General features: G+C 46.1%; 2 protein-coding genes across 4 annotated transcripts in view; one reads left to right on the top strand and one right to left on the bottom strand.

Moving 5' to 3' along the window:
* The first annotated feature begins 1,925 nt into the window (after positions 1-1,925).
* Positions 1,926-5,869, top strand: ALKBH2 (alkB homolog 2, alpha-ketoglutarate dependent dioxygenase). 2 transcript variants are annotated; one of them, XM_081252936.1, is made up of 4 exons: positions 1,926-2,118; positions 2,493-2,926; positions 3,717-3,915; positions 5,545-5,869. In XM_081252936.1, the coding sequence occupies exons 2-4, from the start codon at positions 2,650-2,652 to the stop codon at positions 5,849-5,851; spliced, it is 783 nt and encodes a 260-aa protein (XP_081109062.1). In that variant the 5' UTR covers positions 1,926-2,118; positions 2,493-2,649; the 3' UTR covers positions 5,852-5,869. The 2 variants fall into 2 exon arrangements, with proteins under 2 accessions (XP_081109062.1, XP_081109061.1); XM_081252935.1 differs by having other exon boundaries at positions 1,926-2,926.
* Positions 5,870-5,912: 43 nt separating this feature from the next.
* Positions 5,913-17,549, bottom strand: part of USP30 (ubiquitin specific peptidase 30) — a 28,616-nt gene continuing 16,979 nt past the window's right edge. Inside the window, exons 7-13 of one of the 2 annotated variants that reach the window (XM_081252934.1) lie at positions 16,997-17,091; positions 12,299-12,358; positions 11,708-11,794; positions 10,850-10,930; positions 10,536-10,755; positions 8,946-9,066; positions 5,913-8,481 (exon numbers count right to left, since the gene is read on the bottom strand). In XM_081252934.1, coding sequence (XP_081109060.1) covers positions 8,217-8,481; positions 8,946-9,066; positions 10,536-10,755; positions 10,850-10,930; positions 11,708-11,794; positions 12,299-12,358; positions 16,997-17,091 — 929 coding nt within the window. In that variant the 3' untranslated portion in view covers positions 5,913-8,216. The remainder of the gene's footprint in view (positions 8,482-8,945; positions 9,067-10,535; positions 10,756-10,849; positions 10,931-11,707; positions 11,795-12,298; positions 12,359-16,996; positions 17,092-17,549) is intronic. The other variant, XM_081252933.1, reaches the window with a different exon arrangement.

Consider the following 17,549-nt stretch of genomic DNA (forward strand, 5'->3'; position numbering starts at 1 on the left):
AGGGGATGTGGCAGAGATAAATTAGGAGTTTGGGATTAACATATACCCAGTACTATATATGAAATAGATAAACAACAAGGATCTACTGTATAGCACAGGGAACTATATTCAATGGAACCTATAATGGAAAATAATCTGAAAAAAATATATGTATAACTGAATCACTTTGCGGTACACCTGAAACTAACACAACATTGTAAATTAACTATACTTCAACTTTTAAAAATGGTTTAAAAAAAAAAATCCCTGCTTCTTACCAGTTGGCAAGGCTGCTTCGCCCTCTCACGGAAGCCCAGCTGCTGTGACATGATGAGTCTGGTTCTCAGCACAGTCACCAGGCATACACAGCTGTCCTTTGTGTGGTCTGACACCTTGCACGCACTGTCCCCCTGCCTGGAAAACCTCAGGTCTCAGCTCGAGACCCTGCCTCTGAAGGGCCTTCTCCTCCTGCCCCACTTTCTAGCAGGTCACTCTATTTATAGCTTCTGTACTATCTAAGATGATCTTATTGGGACTTCCCTGGAGGTCCAGTGCTTAAGACTCTGCGTTTCCACTGCAGGGCACGCGGTTTTGATCCCTGGTCAGGGAACTAAGATCCCGCATGCCTTGTGGTGTGGCCAAGATAAAATAAAATAATCTTATTTATTCTCTCCTTGTTTATTTCTGTCTCCATCTCCAACATGTAACCTGGGTGAGGGCAGGGACTTGATCCTTGTTACCGTTGTGTTCCAGCGCCTAGGACAAGGAGCTTGATATGTAAGAAGAGATGCTCATAATTTAAAATTATTTTAAAAATAAGAACATAAAAGCCGCTTTGAAAAAGTTTGGCAGCTTTGTATAAAGTGACACACACTCTTACCATGTGCCCCTGCGATCCCACTCCTACGTATTTACCCAAGTGAAATTGGAATCTGTATTCACATGAGAGCTTGTACATGAATAGATATAGTGACCTTATTTGTATTTTCCCCTAACTGGAAACAACCCAAATGCCCCTCAAGTGGCAAGTGGGTGGACAAACTGTAGGGCGTGAGTACAAGGGCAGCTTACTCAGCAATAAAAAGGAATAAACTGATACAAACAACATGGATACATCTTAAAGGCGTTAGGCTAAGTGAAAGAAGCCAGACACAAAGCCTATGTATTGTATCATTTTATTTACAAGAAATTCTGGAAAAGGTAAAACTCTAGGGACAGAAAACACATCAGTGGTTGCCAGGGGCTGGGTAAGGGGGCAAGTTGATAACTAGGAGACTTGGGGGAATTTTATGGGATGATGGAATTCTAGATCTTGATTGTGGTGTGGTCACACAACTGTTTACCTTTGTCAAAATTTGCAGAGCTGGACGCTAAGAAGATTCAAAACAAAGGCCCCAACCTCTTTTCATTCCATTGGCCAAGAGAGAGAGTAAAAAAAATTGGTGATAATAAAAGCTGACATTTGTTTGAAGCACAGAAGTCCTTCTCACACATCCTCTCATTTACTCCTCATGGTGTTCTCATGGCATAGGTTTGTAGTCCCCACTGTTTAGAGAAGGCAGTTCAAGCTCAGAAGGGTTAAGTGCCCTGTAGGAGCCACACAGCTACAGTTGAGGAGACAGAAATGGAAGTTACGGGGTCTGATTGCAGAATTCGTGCTCCTATCTGCGACAATATGCTGGTTGGCCCAACTCCCTGTCAGGAAACGAAATTAATCCCAAGGGAGAGATGATACCGAACAACAGCTCCCAAACAACCGGGGACCCTGCACTGCTGCGGAACAAATAACGTTACCCAGAAATACGGCGGTGCTTGCAACGCGCCCGGAGGGCCAGCAGGTGGCGTCCGGAGACCGCCCACCGCTTTGTTTTGCAGATTTGCCTGGATTTTCTCCAGTTCGCGGCTGAAATCTACCCGGAAGCAGTTCTGTGGAGGGAGTAAGTGTTTCCTCTTTCCCGCAGGACCTTTCTAGAGTGTCTGGGAGAAGCGGAGCTTCGCGGGAGCTGAGATTTTAAAGAGAACCCTCGGCACCGCCCACCCCCCGCACGTGTTACAATTCTTATTTTCTATCAGAATTCGGCGTGCTGGTGTATGACCACGTTTAACCGTTGTTACATTTAGATTCAGGATCTTGTCCGTGTAAGGATCGCAATACTTACCTGTTTTAATACTTGAGTGGGAGGCCGGCCAGTTATCTACCCCCCACCCCCAGCCTGTCCTTTGCAGGGTGGAAGTGAGAGAGAGAGACATGCTTTTCTGGGTGACTTTGAGCAAACCTCTCCCCCTCTCAGTGTGTCAGTTTCCCCATATGTAAAGTGAGGGTTTGGGTTGCGGTTTCCAAGTTTGCCATTGGCGTGCGAATTCCGGGGGGTGGGCGTTTCTTTAAAAATTCGGATGTTTGCGGGTGGAGGGCAGGGACACGTGGGTTTTGCAAGCTAGGCAGCTGATTCTAATACCTACCCAGGTGTGGGAGGGATCCTTCCAGCTTTAACCTCCTCTTACTTCCTTTATAGGACATGGTGTTAAACTTTAAAATGGAAACTTAAAAACTGGAGGAATGCCACTGTGAGACCACTTTGCAGAGTGAATTTTGGCATTTGGGACAGAGCCTGGGCAATCTCTCTCTTGGCCTGGCCACTGGCTACCAGGTGTTTGCTTTGTGGAGACTAGATGGACAGATTCCTGGTGAAGGGGGCTGTCAGGAGCCTTATGGGAAAGAGGGGGCAAGAGCAGACGGGAGGAGGCCCAGCAGGGTTGGCAGAAGAGGAGGGGACCAGCAGGAAAAAGCCCAGGAGAGCAGCCCCGGAGAATGGAGTACACTCGGCAGGCCTCAGCTGGAGGCACATTGGAGCCGAGGGCCTGGACTGCGATTACACAGTCCTGTTTGGCAAAGCCGAAGCAGATGAGATTTTCCAAGAGTTGGAGAAAGAAGTGGAATATTTTACAGGTAAGCAGGGAACGGCGGGGTGTGTGTGGAAGGCTTGTTGGATAAAACTAGTGGTCCGTGTTTAGGGAAATCTCAACCCAGGAGCCATTAATTACGGAGGAGTTTGTTAATTGACTCAACACATATTTCGGGCACCTCTGGGCCAAGCAACTTGCTGGATGCTTGGGATACAGATTTAATAGCAGGGATCTCCTGTCCGCTGAGAGCGGAGAGATGGTAAATTACCAGGTAATTCCTATGCACGAGGTTCTCAGCATCACCTGGAGGACTTTGTTGCTTGTGAGAGCACCATTGCTTGCCCTGCCCCTGCAGTCTAGTGTCTAGAGTTTCTGGGTGCTACTGATCCGGGGACCACACACTGAGAACCGCTGCAAGGTGGCAGAGCACAGGGACGGGGAGACGTAGAAATGCCCACGGGAGACCCAGCCTCCATCCTGAGCTGCATCAGCACCATCTTCCATCGATGCCCTTTGTCCCCACAGTTGGCAAAATCACCGTGTTAGCGTGTAACCTAACTTCATTTTGCTCCAATTTCAGCCTCTATATTACGGTTCTAGTGAGCAATTAGGTTAGGGTGTTTTTATAAAAAACTTGGACTAGGGCTGTGTTTCTCCAAGTGTTGGACAAGAATCACTGTCCTCACATGAACGTTTTGGGCGAACCACGGTGATTTTTGAGGAGGGGGTCCCCGGTCTGGGTATTAGATGTTATTCCTGTTTTACTTCCTTTTCTGAATACTCAGGGAGTGAGTGTGGATTGTCTGAGACGCTGCCATGTTTCCCCTGCACAGGTGCGCTGACCAGGGTCCAGGTGTTTGGGAAGTGGCACAATGTCCCAAGGAAGCAGGCGACATATGGTGACGCTGGGCTGACCTACACCTTTTCAGGCCTTACTCTGTCTCCAAAACCCTGGCTCTCTGTCCTAGAGCGCATCCGGGATCGCATTTCTGTAGTGACTGGGCAGACCTTCAACTTCGTGCTTGTCAACAGGTGACACCCTAACTGTTTTTACCTTTTCCTTTTTAGGACAGTGGACTGAATTTTATAAACCTGTCTCTTCCAAAAAGAAGAGTTTAGGATTCCACCGTACTTTACTCATTTGTACAACAAATAATTCTTCAGTGTAGTTAGGGGAGTAGTAGTGGAACACAAGCAATTAGTCTTTATGGAGCTCTCACCATGGCGGGAGTGAGAGGCCGCAAACTGATGAACAGGTGAACAAGGTAACTTCAGAGGTTGATGAGTGTCTCGTAGAAAATTAAACAGGCTGATCTAAGAACGGCTGGGAGGAAGGAGTCTGGGTTTCTCAACAGCAGCACTCTTGATGCTTTGGGCCAGATAATCCTCTTTCTGGGGCTGACCTGTGCATTGCAGGATGTTGGGCAGCATCCCTAGCCTCCACCCACCAGATGCCAGTACCACCCTGTGAATGAAAAATGTTGCCTGCCGTATCATCCAACAAAGGATGCTGGCCATCGAGCCACTGTAGCCCTGAGGGAACTCAGGATGGAGACATACCCATTGCCAAGCCCTCAGCCCCTGCAGCCACCACCAGTGGTGCCCCCTGAGGGGACTCAGGATGGGAAAGAACAGGATACTGGCCCCAGAGAGCTGAGGTGCATCTCAAAGGAATGATTTCAGTGAGCCCAGACTGTCCCATACACAGAAGAGCACTAAATTCATTAGCTCGAGATGTCTGGTTTTCTTTTAATTATCAGTAATCTTTTGATGTTCTAACGACCGTGTTTTGTCGGCTCCCCCCTTACCTCTTCGGAGCAGCCCCCCAGAGCTGGCTGAGAGGCTGCCTCCTGGGCTTATTAAGTCCTCAGTTTTGTCCGCGGAATGAAACGTAATTCTCAGCTTTTAGACTGTGCATTTTTTTTCAGGGGTCCCTTTGGTCAGAGCAACCAGAATGTCTCCAGACATCGTCTAGTGCCCCCTGGGGGGCAGAGTCACCCTGGTTGAGAATTCTGGGTTTAAGGGAAGATGGTTAGAGGAGGGTTCACGGAGGGGTGACGTCCGAGCTGATAACTAAACCGAGAGAAAGTGGGAGCCACACAGGCACCTGGAGGGAGAGCAGAGGGAGCTTGGAGCGTCTCGAGTGGAAATCCCGCTGGTGGTGCTGGAAAGCAGTGATGACCTCAGAGGCCGGCAGGGGCCAGACTGCGCGAGGAATATGGGTTTTATTCTAAGTGTAGGGAGAAACCGTCTTACGCGATGAAGGTTTACACATACGAACCCTGCAGGAGAACTCTAAGACTCGTGTTTGGCCTCTGTTGGTGTGCTTTGTTTGTTTTGTTTTTTCCTGGCCATGCCACATGGCTTGTGGGATCTTAGTTTCCTGACCAGGGATCAAACCTGGGCCCCCTGCAGTGGAAGCGCAGAGTCCTAACCATTGGGCCGCCAGGGAATTCCCTATTGGTTTTAAAGCGTGTGATCAAAGAGGGCTGATAACAAAGTGAAAGGCTTGCCTCATCTGTGGACCAGATACAGCCCTCCAGCCCCTGCAGAAACCTGTGCTCATGGCACTGTTTCCCTGCAGGCAGAACGAGGGCTCTGGGTGTGGGCATGTTTCCCCAGAGGGCTGTTCTGTGAACTCTGCTTGTTTTCTCACTGCAGGTACAAAGACGGCCGTGACCACATTGGCGAGCACAGAGATGATGAGAGAGAACTGGCTCCTGGGAGCCCCATCGCCTCTGTCTCCTTTGGGGCTTGCAGAGACTTCTTCTTCCGGCATAAGGATTCCCGGGGGAAGCACCCCTCCCGGAGGCTGGGGGTGGTCAGGCTCCAGCTGGCCCACGGAAGCTTACTTATGATGAACCACCCGACAAACACTCACTGGTACCACAGTCTCCCCGTCCGAAAGAAGATTCTGGCTCCCCGGGTCAACCTGACATTTCGGAAAATCCTGCCTATTACAAAGTAAAAACGTTTTTAACAGCTAGTACTTCTGTTAGCTCCTTCCTTCTCTACTCCGAGAGGGAGCTGGCATTTCCTTTACCAACAGGGAACGTGGAAAAGGTTTAACCCAAGCGCAGGGCTTCTTAAATACAATGCTGAACTCAGAAAGAGGATGTTTGTATCGAGTCGGTGAATTATGAAAGAATACCAGTTGATTTTTTTCCTAACAAAATGATTCTTTTATTGCTATAATGCACAGCAGATACAAAAGGTACCTTTAGCAAAAACATAAATCAGCAGTTATTATGGCATAAACTACAAGTTTAACTTAGGTTTTTGGAAAAAGAAGCGACTTTGTAAATAACTTAAACCTAGAAGTAAGAGTATTTGGCTGCTACTTAATGCCTAATGATTTACAAAAAATGAGAAAGTCGGGGAAGAGACTTTGCACGGAGATCATTCACATTTACAACTGTGGCTCAATCCCTCCGACCAAAGATCTGCTTACAACTGAACACTAAAACGATGAGCCCCGTTCATGCCCGGCATCTCTCTTTAATGGCAGATTGCAAAGCGTAAGCAGCGGCAGAGCAGCAGTTGCTCAAAGCTACAACTTTGCCAGGCAGGTTAAGGTCACGTCATTGAGCATCTGTTTCCCCCAGACGCGGGTACCACGGGGACTTGCCTTTCACCGTCAAAGCCAGGGTCTGTAAGAAGTCAGGAAGGGACGTCTGCCATGAACAGACCAGAAGCTTCGTGTGGCTCCTTTCTCCCTGAGGTGTGTGGCCTGGAGAACTTCACAGTCTGTTCTGTCAATAGCGAGAGTTCCGAGTCCTCAGGATGCACGCTGGGCCTGGGGAAATGGGGATCACCTGGGTCTCTAGCACTTTCAGCTGACACCAAGGCCTTGTCTGCAAGTGTCTGCCAGCTGGTCCCCACCAGGGGAAGCACAGTCCTCAGCCTGACCTCAGGTGACCTTTTGGACGTGTCTGATTCCAAATCTTATCTCTGAAGAGTCAGTCTGCATTTGTTTTTTGTTTTAAGTAAAAGAGCCTAGCTAAAACATAGATACTCCTGTGTCATCAAAATTCCTTCGGCCCTGGGCTGCCTTCATTAGACTTACCTGAAGAGAGGGGAGGATGCCCAAGAGAGGCCTTTTGTAAGAGGCTACTGGAAACGAATACATTTAGAATATGGACCTAGAACAGAATGACAGTACTAGATATCAGCCATAATTTTATGTTCAAAAAGTTTTTTTTTTTTCAAAAAGTTTTTTTGTGGGAAGGGCTGGCCTTGGATAGTCATGGAATCTAACTCATCACTTTACAGATGAGGAAACTGAGGTCCAGAGAGGCGGCAGCCCCAAGGTCAGGGCCCTTCCTTCAGAATCCAGCTCTCAAACGGAGGCCAGGATTGTCTTTCTGACACAGCTCCCGGCTCCACCCGTAAGCCTCAGGAGCTCTTCATGGGCAATAAATAAATAGAATAGCTGTCCACCGTGGGGTCCTTGTGTGAGAAAGGGGTTTTCTACAGAGCAGAGGAGTCGTAGGTGTGGCACACAGGCCACCGAGTTCTGGCTGTTCACACAGTTTTATAATACGCGATAATCACACCTCGGAGTCCAGGATACAAAAGACAACAGCAAAGAGAAAGCTGGTCACTTGTAACTGACAGAGTAGAGAAAGAATTTCCCCGAGGGGCAGATTTGGCAAATGAGCTTTTACTACATATAAAGAATCGAAAGGTTAGAAAAAGACATAAAAAAGGGAAGGCGGGTGTGCATCAGGCGTGTTTTAACTGTTCTGTTGCTCTCCATTCGGTAACTGGAAGGTACAGAGCTTTTCAAAAGTTGTTGACATGATTCCCAGATGAGGTGTATTTTCCAGAAGGGACATGCTACGAAAGCAACTGAGGGTAAAAGGCACTTTTTCTTCGAAGTCGTTGCCTTTAATAATTTCACTAATTCAACCATTTTTATGGGACTGCTTATTAAAAATAAAAGATCTGTGCTGAAACGTTGGAGGATCAGACAAAGTTAACTCCCCTCTGAGAACACCTAATGTATCAGAATCTAAAAAAGGTGGCTTCTGGAGTCTGGTTTCTTTTAATTACCTGGATCAGGTGAGTGACAAGACACGCTCTAGACACAATGACTGTTTGCCTAGCCCGGCCCCGCTGCCCTGGTGCGCGCGGGCAGAGCTGTGCGGGGAGCCTGACCTCGTTTGAATCGGGGCCACCAGCTCCTGTGTGGAGCCTGCTCTTAGAACACGCCAGAAGGCTGCAGGACTCTAGTGGGGCTGCTTGGACGTACACAGCACAGCACACACGCACACATACACACACACAGCTTGGACGGAGCCATCAGCTCTAGCTTCGGGGCCAGGGCAGAATCATTCTTCAGACTTGCACTCCTGACTCTGGTGCTGCATCTTGGAAAGAACACGCTCGTAAAACAGCAGGTAGGCGCTGGAGGACAGCACCTCCTGCAGGCTGGCCTTGCGGACGGTGTCGTCAGAAATCCACAGCCACTGGTTGCTGGTGGAGAGAGGGTTCTTGGCCGAAGGCGGGGACCGTCGGTAGGTCACGAAGTGGCCCGAGTGCATGTCTCCGTGGTGGACAACAACTGCCACCAGCTGGAAGAGGTACGTGGAGGAGCTGAACGGTAGGAACAGATGCCAGTGGTTTACAAATACAAGGAAGGTTTAGAGGCAAAAGCAAAGAGTAAAAAATCCTAGATGTTCAACAATAGGGGACTGACACAAGGGTACAGCTACACAACTGAATACTATGCAACCACTGAAATAGAGACATGTATTTACTGGCCTAGTAAATTGTCCATTCTGTGAGTGTATGTATGTTGTGTAGTATATGCACACACACACACACACATGCACACACATAACTTTACAGAGTAGAAAAAAAAGATTTAACTGGTGATCTATCTTTAGGTGGTGTCCCCAAAATTTTTAAAATTTCTTTCTTTATATTCTATGTACATACTTTCATACATATGTACATGGATACACACATACACATAACATTTACATTTTATGGACTTTATAATTCTTATTTTTAAAGCCATCAGTCAGTGAGGCATATGCGTCTAAAAAGTGGCTCACCTGTAGTCAGGAACAGCTGGGAGGGGGAAGGGCATCGGGGTTGGCAGCGTGGGCAAGAAAGACGGGGAGCAGGCGCCGTTCATGAAAATCTGTGTTTTGGGGCCACCCGGGTGATTCCGAACTGCAAGAGAAAAAGGCCGAAGGCAATGAAAGTGAGCAGCAGCTTTGGGTAAACAAGACACGGTTTGGATTAGCTTAAAATTTAACTCCCCAGTAAGGCTACAGAGGAAAAACAGATAGTTGATTTTGTACTATGCTGATTCATAGAACTTCCTTTTCGCCTCTGCCTGTTTTAATCCCAAACAGGAAAAATGTACCCAGCTCCTAGCCTCCTGCTCACTTTGACAACTCTGTGAGTCTTTGAGATTCCCAGCCCTGTTTGCCAAAGAGTTGCACCCCTGCCAGGGAGAAGAAGAAGCCAGGGCAAGGAGGTCCTTGATTTAAAACTGGGCCCTCTTCCCACCCCAGCTGCTCCCAATGTTAAACTATTGATCTTCTGAGAAAGGACAAAGCTCGGTCTCCCGTGAATGATGTCCTGCCAGGCCACGCAAATGGATGTAGGAAAGAATAATGATAGGAAGGGGTGTTAAGTGGGGAAAGTCTGGGGTGCAGGGAGGACAGTCCTGGCACACGGGTGGCGAGTTCAGGCCTGGAGCCTTGAAAGTCGGTGAGTTTTCCTCATTTACAAAGAAATGAACATATTACACGTAACACCTTTACAAAACTGTCCCGACGGGGCTTCCCTGGTGGCGCAGTGGTTAAGAATCTGCCTGCCAATGCAGCGGACACGGGTTCGAGCCCTGGTCTGGGAAGATCCCACAGGCCACGGAGCAACTAGGCCCGTGAGCCTCAGCTACTGAGCCTGCGCGTCTGGAGCCTGTGCTCCGCAACAAGAGAGGCTGCAACAGTGAGAGGCCCGCGCACCGCGATGAAGGGTGGCCCCCGCTCGCCGCAACTAGAGAAAGCCCTCGCACAGAAACGAAGACCCAACACAGCCAAAAACAAATCAATAAATAAAAATTAAAAACAAAGAACAAAAAACTGTCCCAACACTTCATTCCAGTACCAGATCCCCCGTCTGCTGTTTGCCCCCGGACCAATCAGCCTCTGGGAGACAGAGTGATAATAGCCTGCCTGGCTTCACTGGGACCCGATTCAATAATTAGCTTCAAGGGAGGATGGTAATGGGATCAGACAAAAAGCAATTCAGTAAAGAAGTATCAACCCAAATAAGATGTTCAGGGATCTTCAGCCAGGACATCCTCCCCACAGTTCCTGTCTAAACGAGGTGACTGTACTGGGGAGAAGAAAAGAGAAGGAATTCACTGGAATGAGTTGAGCCAATTGTTGTTTAGTCAGAAGACCGGAAAGCAACCTTTTGCTTTCCTGCCTATAGTTTTTCATTTGTCAGAGAGTTTTTAAAAACTAGACATCTCATGGCTATATCATTTAAACCTCTTTTACAAAACCTTTCCTCTCCCACCCCCAATCCTGCTGTTCTCAAGAATTTAAGCAGCCATCAGGTGAGCCTGGCCCTTGTGGCACAAGGAACCCGCAAATTCCAGCTGCATTGGCCCCTCGGGCAGGCACCTGGCTTGGGGGCTGCCGGCCCGTCCTGCAGCTCCAGCGCAGGCCCAGCCTTCTCATGCAGCTCGGGGCTGCGGTGACCAGGTCTGTGTCCGAGGAGGTGATACTTGTAGATGTCCATCATCAGGAACTCGTTGAACTGCACGTGCTCGTGCCGCTTCAGGGGTGTGCCATGGCTGGACCAGCTCAGCCGCTGGAGGTGGATGCACAGACACTGGGGGAGCTGCGGGTGGGAGAGACGGAGAGAGCCGCGGGTTGGGAGCGGGACCTAGGGGCCCTCGGGAGCAGAGCCGGCCAGGCATGCGGCAGGGGCTCACCTTCCCTAGTTTTAACTGTTTGACAAATGTGGTCCTCTGGTGTTCCACCTTCTCCCCATTCAGCGTCCCTTTCGCTTCAATCTGAAATAAAGGAAACATCTCTCGGCAGCAATTCTTTTGGGTTTTTTTTTTTTTTTGGCAGTGTTGCGCAGCTTTCAGGATCTTAGTTCCCCGACCAGCGATCGAACCCGTGCCCTCGGCAATGAAAGCGCAGAGTCCTAACCACTGGACCGCTAGGGAAGTCCCTCTGCAGAAATTCTTGAAACAGGACCCCTAGGGACAGCTGCGGGTCAGGCTGGCGTTACAAGTGCATTCACTGGGCACTTGACGTCCACCTGCTGAAGGAACTCAGCTGCCCAATTATCTGTGAGTTGTCTTCACTCTTTTAGTCATTAACTAATGGTGACCGTGGAGGCAAAAGAAGTAAAGAGGCCGCACTGAAACTGACACTAGCGTGTCATCTGTTTCGTTCTGTGTCTTCAAAATTTCTGGCCCCCACAGTTCCTCTTAATTCAGAGGATGATGTTTAATTGCTCGGGGGAGTCGGGCAGGTCGCTCAGCTGAGGCAGCTGAGGCCGGTGCCGAGGGAACTGCAGTGAATTGGAGCGGGCCTGTCCCACCTCAAAGCGTGGCATTCACATTTTTTTCTTTAAACATTTTGTGGATGAAACCAAACTCATCTGGGAAAAAGGTTTGGTCCGTGGGCTGCCAATTTCCTCAGCAACTTAGATGGATATGGCTGTGGCTGCAGAGAGCCTCTGGGGGTAGTCGGCAGAGCTCAGGGCCGACAGTGTGGGAAGCGCTGTATCAGGACACGTGGGCCGGCTCAGGAAATGGCACTTGCGGTTAAAGCCATACCTTCGTACAGTTGTCACATACGACATCCCGCACGGATTCCGACGAGATGAAGTGGTGAAGGCAGTGGTCCAGGGTCAGTGGATGACCCTACAGCACAAGAAGAACATTCATGATTACAATTCAAGGAGAGCTAGACTGAAACTGTTAACAGTGTGAAGGCCAGAGCTTTATTCTGCTTAGGCAGGCAGCGAAGCTTCACAGACACAACTGGGTGTTTCCTGAACAAATGGGGAGCCCAGAGCATCCTGGATTTGCCCTTATGGATGGATTCAAGAGTATGAGGACATAACACTGCAGAAAATTATGGGCTTCCATGTTCCTGTAGATAGCTTTGAATTTGAGATTAATGTGTGTGTGTGTGTGTGTGTGTGTGTGTGTTCAAAAAAGCCAAAATTTCTGCAGCAAGACAGAAAATGCCCACCTTCTTCCCCCAAGACAGGCCATGGTACCACAGATTAAAACTAAGATGGGTTCAACCAACCATGTGTCTGAGTCATGTGTAGTAGCTGAGCTACACGAAATGTCTCAAAGCCCTTTCAGATTCAAATGTCTCCAAAACAGACCCCAAGTAAACCACAGATCAGTACATACCCATGTGGCAGCTGGAATACTTAGTGAAAGGCTATCAAAGGTATCAAATCGAACGGGACTCTGAAACACATATTGCAGAAAAACCAGAAAGAACTTAGGTTCAATTCAAAGCTTCATAGATGGGAAGATATATGCCTATAAAACAGTTTAATATTTACATGCCCAAGAGTAACAGTCAAACAATGTACTTACCTAGAAGCAAATTCTATGAAGAACAACCTTGTAAACATAAGAACTACAATAATACTAAAGGATATCTTGGAAAAACTATACAATAGCATACCTGACCCAGCAATTTGGGGACTTTTTTTTTTTTTTTTTTTTGTGGTACGTGGGCCTCTCACTGTTGTGGCCTCTCCAGTTGCGGAGCACAGGCTCTGGACGCGCAGGCCCAGCAGCCATGGCTCACGGGCCCAGCCACTCCGCGGCATGTGGGACCTTCCCAGACCGGGGCACGAACCCGTGTCCCCTGCATTAGCAGGCGGACTCTCAACCACTGCGCCACCAGGGAAGCCCGGGGATTTTTATCCTAAGGAAATAACCATGGATAACATAACTACAAGGATGTGGTTATCACAGCATCATTTATGACAGCAAAATGTAAATGGGTGAAAATTCTAGGGAATGATTAAATAAATTATATCATGTCCATATATTATAGAATGGAATACTATATTAAAAATAGTGTAGTAGAACTATACATGATTATATGGAAAGATGTGCATGTTATATTATTAACTGCAAAAAAAGCCCCAAAACAACAGATGATAAAACAGGGTTAAGAGTTCCTGCTTTTGGACTTCCCTGGTGGTGCAGTGGTTAAGAATCTGCCAATGCAGGGGACACAGGTTCGAGCCCTGGTCCAGGAAGATCCCACAGGCTGTGGAGTAACTAAGCCCATGTGCCACATCTACTAAGCCTGTGCTCTAGAGCCCGTGCTCCACAACAAGAGAAGCCACCGCAATAAGAAGACCGCGCACCGCAACGAAGAGTAGCCCCCGCTCGCCACAACTAGAGAAAGCCCGCGCGCAGCAATGAAGACCCAACACAGCCAAAAATAAATACATAAATAAATAAATTTATTTTTTAAAAAAAGAGTTCCTGCTTTCAATTATGGCATAGTAGGTTGGCTAGACTAACTCTCCTTGACATAACAATTGTAAAATCTGGACCAAAACAAAACAAAACAATTTGAACAACTGGAGGGCTACCAAAAGCAGGCAGAAATGGAGAAGTCAATTCTTGGAGAAACAGGACCTCCATGGGTGAGATTTGCATTGTGTGGCTTCTTTGCCTGAGGGTACCCCCTAATCCATGCAGTTCAGTGTTGGGTGGGAATAAGCAGCAGCCTTACAGAATTAAGGTATCAGGAGACAGAGTTCAGGGCTGGTACAGAGGCTGGAGGAAATCCCAGAAAGAGAGGAGCCAAGAGAGGATAGGCCCTAAAATCTGTGTATAAGCCCTGCCTGATTCCATGGCTGATCCCTAAAGCACACAGACGCGGAAGAGACTCCAGGGACTCAGCAAGAAGCTGCGGCTGGAGGCTGAGAAAACTGAGCGGAGATACTGCCGCCCAGTGTTGGAGAGAGGGGGTTTGGAGTTTGAGCTCAGCCAAGGCAACCACCTGCTAGAACAGAATTCATTATTTCTCAGCGAGACATACCAGAATCCAGAGTCTCTACTACAGTGTCAATATTAAAAAATTACTAGACATACAGTACACAAAAAGAAGAAAGTGTGACCCATGTTGTGTAGGGAAGAGGAGGTGATGACCTGGATGGTGAAATTAGCACAAGGACCCTAAAGGAGTATTATAAATATGCTCAAGGACATAAAGGAAGAGAGAGTTATTTAGATCTAGCGCAGGACAAATAGAGAATCTCAGCAGAGAAATGGAAATTATAGGGGACCAAAAGAAATATATAATTAAAAGGAACAATAACTAAAATGAAAAATTCACTGGGCAAGCAAACAGAGATTGAAGATGGGAAAGACAGTCAGTAAATCTGAAGATAGGTCAATAGAAATTATCTAAATTGAAGGACATGGAGGAGAAAGACTGAAGAAAAAAGAACCAAGCCTCAGTGACCTGTGGGACAATATCAAATGGACTAACAAGTCAAGAATGGGGCATACATTTTTTTGAAAAAAATAGTGGCCAAAAAAAAGTTCAAAGTTGGTGAAAAGCATAAATGTACATAAATGTAACCAAACCAAAACAACAGCAACACTGTCAATCCAAAATTCTATACACAGCCAAACCAGTCTTCAAAAAGAAGGGCAAAACAAAAACATTTTTATATAAATGAAATCTAAGTGAATTTGTCAACAGACCTGCAAGAAATGTTAAAGGAATATTTTTAGACTGAAGGGAAAAAAACATGAAATGGACCTGGATCTACAGAAAGCACTGAGGAATACTGAAAATGGTAAATGTGAAATTTTTTTCTTCTAATTTCTTTTAAACACATATAACTGTTTAGAGTAAAGATTTTTATGACAGTGTTGTGGGGTTTACAATGTATGTAGATGTAAATAATATATATGACAAAGCACAAAAGATGGGGTAACAGAACTATACTTTCATAATGTTCCTACATTTTACACAAAGGAATATGATATTAACTCTAAATAAACTGTGATAAGTTAACACTGCATGATGTAATCACACACACACAAATGTAAAAAAAGTGTAGCTAAAAAGCTAACAGAGGAATTACAATGGAATACTAAAAAGTATTCAATTAACCCAAAAGAAGGGAGGAATGGAGGAACAGAGAAACAAAAACTATATGAGACAAGTAGAAAACAAACGATAAAACAGCAGACCTAAATTCACCCTATAAATACCTACGTTAAATGTAAATGAACTAAACACACCGATTAAAAGGCAGATAGGAAGCTGGATAAAAAGGCAAGACCCGATTATATGCTGTCTACAAAAGCCACACTTTAAATACAAAGACAGGGCTTCCCTGGTGGCGCAGTGGTTGAGAGTCCGCCTGCCGATGCAGGGGATACGGGTTCATGCCCCGGTCTGGGAAGATCCCACATGCCGCGGAGCGGCTGGGCCCATGAGCCATGGCCGCTGAGCCTGCGCGTCCGGAGCCTGTGCTCCACAATGGGAGAGGCCACAACAGTGACAGGCCCGTGTGCCGCAAAAATAAATAAATAAATAAATAAAGACAAAGACAAAAGATAGGTCAAAAATAAGAGCACAGAAAGAGACATACCATAGAAACACTAGTTAGATGGAAACTAAACAGACAAAACAGACTTCCAGACAAGGAGTCTTACTAGAGATAAAGAGGGGCATTTTATCACGACAATAAGAGTCAACTCATCATAATTAATTCATGTGTATGTGCCTAATAGCAAAGTCTCAAAAGAAATTCAGCAAAAATAGAACTAAAGAAAGAAAAAGAAACAAATTCTAGCAAACACTAAAGGAAAAAGCAATACCAATATTACCCAAAGACCTTGAGGAAATAGAGGCAGGAATACTTCCCAGCTTATTTTATGAGGCTAGCATAACCCTTATAATAAAACCTGCGAAAGACATTACAAGAAAATCATAAACATAAAACACGAATAGCCTTCAGAAAATGTTAGCAAACCAAATCTAGTAATATATAAAAAGAATGACATCACAATAAAATGAAATTTATCCCAGAAACACAAAGGTAGTTTAACATTAGAAAAATCAATCCCTGTAATTCACCATATTAACAGAATAAAAGAGAAAAAAGATCATCTCAATATATGTAGAAAAAGCAAGACAAAATCCAATTATTAGTCATGATAAAAACTCTCAGCAAACTAGGAATAGAAAAGAACTTTCTCAGTGTGATAAAAGGAGAATATGAAAACTCAAAGATAACGTCATACTTAATTACGAAACACCAAATATTTGTTTCTTAAGATTTGAAACAAGGCAAAAGTGGAAACAACCCAAATGTCCATCAGCTGACGAACGGATAAACCAAATGTGGCCTATCCACACAATGGAATATTATTTTGTAATAAACAGGAATGAAGTACTGATACATGATACAACATGTGGAAGAACCCTGAAAACATTATGCTGAGTGAAAGAAGCTAGTCTCAAAGCACCATATATTATATGATTCCATTTATATGAAACGTCCAGAATAGACAAATTATATAGAGACAGAAAGTAGATTAGTGGTTTCCTAGGGCTGACAGGGTGTGGGGAGAAATGAGAAATGACTGCTAATGGGTACAGGGGTGGTTTTTTTGTGTGTGCGGGAGCAAGGGGTGGGTGATGAAAACTATTCTAAAACTGACTGAGGTGCCCGTTGTACAATTCTCTATTTTTGCATCATGCTCAAAATTTTGCATATAAAAATTTAAACTCTCAAGAGCAAACCAGCCCCACCCAAAAAAAAACCAGCCCTAGAATCTGTTGTGTTCCCCATGGGTACAGACCCAACCTTAGGACTCAAAACCCTGCCAGTCACAATGGGTCTGCTGCTCTTGGTACAGAAGATGCCATCTGAGAATCAACTGATAGGTCAGCACTGGCCAAGGGTGGGCAGTCGGTCCACCAAGCCTACAGACCCCAGAAAAATCACAGAAGCCAGACACCAAGGTCAACCCTCATGCTCTGGATCCTTCCTGAATCTTAACTTAAATAAAACCTTGCCAGAAGACATCAAGTATTGGTATTGTATTTACCTGGTGCTCACAGTGTTTGCAGACCATGTTACTAGTAAGTCTTCCATGAAAAGGATGCTGGGACTTCCAGTGGCTGGATGTGGGATGAGGTGACCCTGGAATACAGAACACCTTTGAATAGGCCACCTCTAGCCCTCTGGCACCAACCTCAAAATTCACCCCCCTTCTTAGTATGTGGTAGACACACCTTCTTTAGGAAAAAAAACCAAAAAAGTTCCTGAAAAGGAAACTGAAAGAGCTTCCCTTATTGAAATCCATCAAAAAGACAACCAGTTCCCTTCACAGGAGAATTTACACAGGGCCTTAAATGTGGTTTCTATATAATAGGTACAGCCACATTTAAAAAAGAAATTTGTGCTTGATAATGTCTTTTTACAAACATTTGCTTCAAATGTTTGAGATGTCAAAGAATGATACCACTGGTGAACATTCCATAAAGTGAGATAAACTTCTGAAACCATCAGAATAAGCAAGTTCTGAGAAACACGAGCTTTGGGGGGGATAGGACGGGGGCTAGCGGAATAAACACAGCAGCGTGGTGTGCTAGTTGGAA

This window comes from Mesoplodon bidens, assembly GCF_964165515.1.
Source record: "Mesoplodon bidens genome assembly, chromosome: 13".
Lineage (NCBI taxonomy): Eukaryota > Metazoa > Chordata > Mammalia > Artiodactyla > Ziphiidae > Mesoplodon > Mesoplodon bidens.

What these genes read in the sequence shown, in the direction of transcription:
- ALKBH2 (XM_081252935.1), top strand. Translation starts at nt 2,650, where the DNA reads ATGGACAGATTCCTGGTGAAGGGGGCTGTCAGGAGCCTTATGGGAAAG. An exon ending in AGAAGTGGAATATTTTACAG is followed by an intron (nt 2,927 to 3,716) that starts GTAAGCAGGGAA and finishes TCCCCTGCACAG; the next exon opens with GTGCGCTGACCAGGGTCCAG. An exon ending in AACTTCGTGCTTGTCAACAG is followed by an intron (nt 3,916 to 5,544) that starts GTGACACCCTAA and finishes TTCTCACTGCAG; the next exon opens with GTACAAAGACGGCCGTGACC.